Source organism: Prosopis cineraria, unplaced genomic scaffold (assembly GCF_029017545.1).
Source record: "Prosopis cineraria cultivar Desert tree isolate PC_DT_omini unplaced genomic scaffold, ASM2901754v1 PC858, whole genome shotgun sequence".
Classification (NCBI taxonomy): domain Eukaryota; kingdom Viridiplantae; phylum Streptophyta; class Magnoliopsida; order Fabales; family Fabaceae; genus Prosopis; species Prosopis cineraria.
This window is the reverse complement of record NW_026556183.1, coordinates 9,233-15,764: the sequence shown is the minus strand read 5'-3', so window position 1 is coordinate 15,764 and position 6,532 is coordinate 9,233. Positions and strand designations below refer to the sequence as shown.

The window sequence follows — 6,532 nt, the reverse complement described above, 5'->3', positions numbered from 1 at the left end:
TTGATAACAATTTACTTGACTTGTTTATGATTTAAAACGAAACTATTTAACATGACCAGTCAAATCCAAAGTGTGACGAACATGCATGAAATGGAATGCTAGCTTATTTAACATAGCCAAACATGTGTGTGTGATATTATTCACTGAAATTAGGTACAACTGCATGCATACCGCTTCAAGCAAGGGGTCCCCAAATCAAATACCCAATTGATGTAGGAGAAATATTATTAGGTACGTGTGGGGTATTGTGTGCTTGTATGTGGACCCGCCCTTCCCCATAGGAAAAGATTAGCTAAGGTAGTTTTTTTTTTTTAAAAAAAAGAGAGGATACAGCTGCATACAACTTCCTTTCTTCTCGCAAAATAGGCCATACGAACAAAGAATTACACTCAAATGAACCAAGCTAACATTTGGTTGAAATAGTGGAATTTTGCTGGTAATAGCAATGAAAGTCATGGTTGGAGTTGTGTACAAAATGCTATCTTTAAAAGTTACTTCGCTGCATAAGTTCAATGTGACATCTTCCAAAGATTCGACGAACCCTTTCACTGGAAATAAGGAGAAAAACAATAACAAAAATATTCAAATGAAAAGAAAAAAATTAGGAGAACATGAGAGAGGGAGAAGAAAGCTTGAAAGCATGTGGTGGTAGTGTGCAAAGCCTTAATGAGATTTCTTTTATTGTTTACAAGTATTTTTTTTATTAGAGACGATATTAAATGTGAGCATTTTTTTTAAGTGAAGATTCAAATCTTAATTTACCACATTATAGGGGATTGACTCATTCTGCTAAACCTTACCCTGTTAGTAAAACTTTAAAAAGAAATTAAGAGGATGCTTTTGAAAGTTGGGTAGCACATGATGATGATTAATGGAGGATTAATCGAAAAGTAAGACAAAAAGCATGCACCAATGTTTAAAAACGGAAGCTCCTTGATCACACAACTCCTAAAAAAAAAAAGATTTTCCTATAAGGAATTTAAAACTAAACTGTTTTATATTTTTTAAATATGAAAACAGCAAAAAAGTATCCATTGATTAATCTTAACAAAGTAAGTAGACATGGTTTCGCTATTGTACTTTCACCATAGTATTTATGTATTAGGAGATCCTTTGATTTAAGTGTCGATGCATGGACTTATTTTAATTTTTTTGACACATTCACACACAAAACTACAATAAATTTAACTAATTAATAGTGATTGATCTAAGCAAGATGACACACCTGCCTCTTTGATTGACTCTTCGTATTTGATATCTCTGATGAAAACCAGAACATGCATGGATAAAGAGAAATAAAATAGTAAGCGAGCAAAGAAGCAAAAATCATATCTATTTAGGAAAAAAGAACAATGGAGAAAAAAACATTACCTCAGGGGATCAGGAACATTGCTGCAACCGGGGGCATAGATAAAATGAAGTCAGGCACCTATCAATAGAGTATAACAAAGAATTATATGCAATCAAATCTTGTATGATATGTACTAAATACTAATACAACAAGTACACAAATAAAAAAAATTGATAAGTTGTACGTACGTGATGTGGAGGAAAGAGCCTTTTCCACATGTTGATCTGTTGTTGGCTATGAATCTTCCTGATTCCTCCATACAAGCGACCCATTCCATCATCATGCTCTCGGTTGTTGTTTTTTCTGAGCACTAGGCGTCTTATTTGAGATCCTAGAGAGTATTGCTTAAACTCCACCACCACCATGTCTGTCACATGTACACTAAACAGTTAATATATACACAAAAAACAATCTAGGACAGACTAATAGTCTCACCGCTCTGGTCACACCGACAATGATTCTCATTCTCATCACATGTTTCTAGGTGTCCTATAGTAGCATACCACCAATCTGCATATCATTAAGAATTAGCATCAAAACTCTGATATCTGATGTCATGTATATCATGGATATTGAATCAAGAATATGTTGGCAGACCCTTTTCACTTTTATGCCTTTTTTCTAGTTTAATATTATCTAACATGGAACCTGGTTCTCATAATAAATAACTCACATTTGACTCCAGCAAAACAATTACAAGTTTTTAATCAACTTTTTATTTAATAAACATTAAGTAGTTCAGAGGAGCGTACCATAAGATGTTTGTCTAGCTGTTCTAAATTGGATTTCAATGTGGTCCGCAGGTGTCAAATTATTGAGATTAGAGACGTGAAAAGCATTTGGAGGAGTTTCAACCGGTGTGGCTCTCACCTTCTCCCACCCTATGTTTTTCCCCATTAACTGCCAACCCTCATGTTGTTTTCTGTATCCAAATTTAATATTCACTATTCATCTTAAAGACCAAATCGTGAAATTAATAATTCTCAAACATTAAAAACATATAAAGAGCAGTTCTTGTATATGGATCATGGAGTTTGGTGGAGAAAGTGATTGCTATTCCTTACCATGCTTGCAAGGAATCTATTTCAGAGTTGTAACTAAGTAAGCCATGGTAGAAAGATAGCAATCCACTGCCCTGCAATGCTTTTACATCAAATATAGAAGTGCGCGCAGGTTTCTTAATTTAAAAAAAAAAATCCAAGAGTTTCTAAGAAAGAATGCAGTCCTACCTTGTAAATTTAGGCTGGGAACCAGAACTTGCCACTCTCTAATGAAAAATATAGAGCTTTCATGAAATAATTTGACAATGAACCTCTAAGCTTTTCAGAGTCTTCCAAATAGGAACCCAGAGAGAGAAACGGCCAATCACCACTAAAAGTTCCCACCGATCCATTCTGATCAATTCGCAACAAGTTATCTTGTTTTGCTGAAGTTATATGCCATTGCCATTCCTCATAAACCACCTTTCCTAACAATAGACCCTATTTTTGTTGGATGTGTTGTTTCCAGATATCATCAGCTGAGCATCTCTTCCTCAGGATCACACATACTTTCGATGTTATACACAATTCTGATGGTGAAAGATGTTTTAGAATGCAGTCCAAGCTTGACTCTGGCGAATTCAGAAGGCAAACACTGCTTGCCTTTTCATTCTCCATGAGATGCAACTTCTCTCAAAGTAAGTTTCTAAGAGACTATAGCGTGTAAAGAGGAGAACGAACGTAACAGGGAATTGAACCACAACTCGTGCATTCTTTCAAAGCTTTTAACGAATAGAGAATGTGTAACATCCCAATTTAAATTTTAATAGTTAATTTGGGTTAATAGAAATTTTAAAAAAATAATATTTAGAGGTAAGCAAATTAGTAAGAGATGATTATTAAATCTAACTTAGGATATAATTTTAAATTAAAAAAATTTAAAAAAAATTAAAAAAATAATTAAAAAATAAAAAAATATTATTAAATTATTATTACAATAAAAAAAGGAAAAGGTATTAAAAAAAGGGGGAAGAAGAAGAAGAACAAAATTTGCTTTCGACCGCCGCACAACAATCATTATGTATATAATAATAATAAACAAAGGAGAGAGAGAAAAGAAGAAATAATAAAAAAATGTGGGACCCACTGAATTTTTATAAAAACTCACCTGTTCCTTTGTTTCTTCATTCATTCCTTCGTACGCGAGCCGAGGCAGAGTGAGCATGAGTCGCCGGTGCGGGAAATTTGAGTTTTTAAGGTAAGAGTTTTTAATAGGATATTTAGGGTGTGATTTCAAGTTTTTCAAGACTAAATAAGTATTCTAAAATTTTTTCTTAGTCATCCTTCCTCTTTAGTTTCTAATTTTATGGTGGTAAAAAATTTAGAATCTGGAAGAGGGATGAATTTATGTTGAATAAATATAGTTTATGAGGTTGTTAGTAGTATAATAAATGTTCTAGAGTATAAATTTATTGATGATCTTTGAATTTGTGACTTATGGATCAAATTCTAAACTAGATCTGAAAATATATGTTGATTTATTGAGGTTTAGATGATTATTTGGGATGAGAAATGAATTATTACGGCTATAGGATTATGATTCTAAGCTAGAGACTCAATTTTTAATTTTTGAGTATTTTAGGTACGAATTTATGAAATAAAAAGAAAATTTTGATAATAGAAATTAGTTTATAAGTTGATTTTTAGATTATTAATGTTTATTGATGAGTAAAAGAGGAGTTAAAAATTTTACTTAATAGTATTAACTCTAGATTTGTACTAAGATTAAGATTAGGAATTATGTTACATTTTTAATTCTATTATTAGAATTATTTTATTAGTTTCAAAAATTGAAACTAATATTTATAAATAATATGTTATTTGTAGATTATATTATTGGTGAAGATTGTGGTGGGAGAGAAATTGTAAGGAATAATTTATTAAAAAAGCCACAAGGTAACCATGCTTTTAATTTGTGATTAGTGTTACTTCATGTTAATTGGGTGATTATTGAGAAAATTATGAATTTTGTAATATTGTATAATTGTGCAATATTATTATGAATTTGTTTGATTATTGTGGGAGGTGTTTGGAGACTTGCTATTGTTGTTGTATTTATGTGACACGTGGTACGCCCCTATGGAGCTCAATAGGTGGCTTGTAAGGGCTCGGGCTAATCTATCTTTGGCCGGGTAATTTAGCACCGAGTGAAGGCTACGGCTTGAGGTTAATGGAGGGATATAAGGATGGTTGTTTGTGTGTATTGTAATATTTCTTATATTTTGTTGGAATTATATTATTTTTGGTTCTCACTTAGTAAGCACACACTTAACTGTTTGTACGCACTATCATAAATTGGCTTTAGTTACTGGGACTTTTGAGTCTCATTATGTGGTTAACAATTTTCAGGAGAAGAGCCACGAGTGACACGTGGAGGAGTCCCAGAGGCTTAGTGGCATAGATCCACTGTCTCTTTTGGGTATTTGATTTATGATTTATAATGTATTATATTGCCAATATTAGAGCTTTTTGTTTATTGACAATTATATAAATATATAAATGTAATCATGCCTTTCAAACTATTTCTATTTTTGGTACATTTTGGATGACTGTAATTTTAATATTTGGTTTACTTTGAATTGGTTAAAATGGCATGATTATGAGACCAAATAACTGGCTTGTGTTGAAAATTGACTAAATTATTTATTTTACTTGTTGGGAGTATAAGGATGGACAAATGTGATTTAGTTTACTTGTTAGGAGTATAAGGATGGACAAATGTGATTTAGCCTAATAGCATGTGGGAGTTAAAAATTTATCTGAAATGTTATATTGTGTAAGTTGAAGCCAATTATAAAATATTTTATATTGAAATCATTGATATAAAAATGTGTTGGGTGGTTGTAACCCAACTATAGTTGAATTAAATTATTTAAAAAAAAATTTTGGTATGTTACAGAATGTACCTTAAATTTTTGTCTTCCTTATTTAGAATTCACAATTGCTAATGCATTCAATTGTGAAGTGTAATCATCAAGTTTTATGAAATATAAAATATTAGGAGTCCCAATCCTCTGAGGATATAAATGAACGTTGTAGTTCATGTTAGACTGTTCTTTTAACTTTTTCTTGCAATAGCTATATTCGCTTATACAACTTTTTCGTGTTCATTCTTTAATAATTTCTCTCTATATTTTAATGTGGCTTAACTGTTAAAAAGATAATTATAGACTCCAAGAAATTTTTAAATTATTATTTCTGCAGCCGTGTACGACTAAATGGCATGGAATAAAATATCTAGCTAATTAATAATAAAAATTAATATAAAAAATTAAAAATTCATATTTTAACGTGAGCTGGAGAAAGACGTTACAAGATTGAGTTTGGCAAATCCAGCAGACAAATCCTGCATCAACTTTCCCCCATCCTCATGTCTCACTCTACAACGCACGCTATCAGCAATGACATGGTATTATACTATTGTATGATTTATGATATTGTCACTGTTTCTTTTTTAGCCCCAATGGTCACTTTTTAATTGTTTTCATTTGGAACAATCGTGGTGAGGTTGTCAAAATATGACAAGGGACGTCCTGTTTTTTCCTTCGATCGTTTTATGTTTTCAACGAAATTGATTCCACTATACATTGATGACGTTTTTTAGTATAAGTAAATTTTTATCAACTCATGTAATTTAAGAAAGTTGATTGATTTCAATAATTATATCTGAAAATAAAAAAACTTGGACTAAAATGTTACTGTGATTAATCTTTCATTTTTTCCTAATTTAATAATAATACCTCCGTCTTAAATTATAAAATATTTTTAGATAAAATTGCACATGCTGATAGAGCTCATTAATTATAGTTTATAATTTTATTTTTTTAAAATAAAAATATAAACTTTTTAAAATACTCTTCGTTTAATACTTTATTTATAAAAAAATATTAAAAAAATAATGAAAAGGATAATATTAGAAAAGCATAATCAATAAAACTTAAATTTTGTCAAAGCATTTTATATTTTATATTTTAGTATGTCAAATTTTTTTAAAAATATTTTATAATTTAAAATGGAGGAAATGCTATCATTTAGTCAAGGACAATTAAGGAAAGATGTTATAAATGCTTTTTAAAATTGTAGTTTTGTTTATTAAAATAACACGAAACCATTGGTAAAAAGACCAAAACCAAATGAAAGT

The 6,532-nt window shown here is 30.6% G+C and overlaps 1 protein-coding gene across 1 annotated transcript; it reads right to left on the bottom strand.

Annotated features, from left to right (window-relative positions):
* Positions 1 to 235: 235 nt before the first annotated feature.
* On the bottom strand, positions 236 to 2,710 carry LOC129298600 (F-box protein At2g26850-like). Its single transcript, XM_054937028.1, has 8 exons — positions 2,581 to 2,710; positions 2,416 to 2,486; positions 2,104 to 2,273; positions 1,787 to 1,861; positions 1,540 to 1,718; positions 1,372 to 1,429; positions 1,226 to 1,260; positions 236 to 548 (listed from the first exon to the last, which is right to left on the bottom strand). The coding sequence occupies exons 3-6, from the start codon at positions 2,246 to 2,248 to the stop codon at positions 1,373 to 1,375; spliced, it is 456 nt and encodes a 151-aa protein (XP_054793003.1). The 5' UTR covers positions 2,249 to 2,273; positions 2,416 to 2,486; positions 2,581 to 2,710; the 3' UTR covers positions 236 to 548; positions 1,226 to 1,260; position 1,372.
* Positions 2,711 to 6,532: the final 3,822 nt, after the last annotated feature.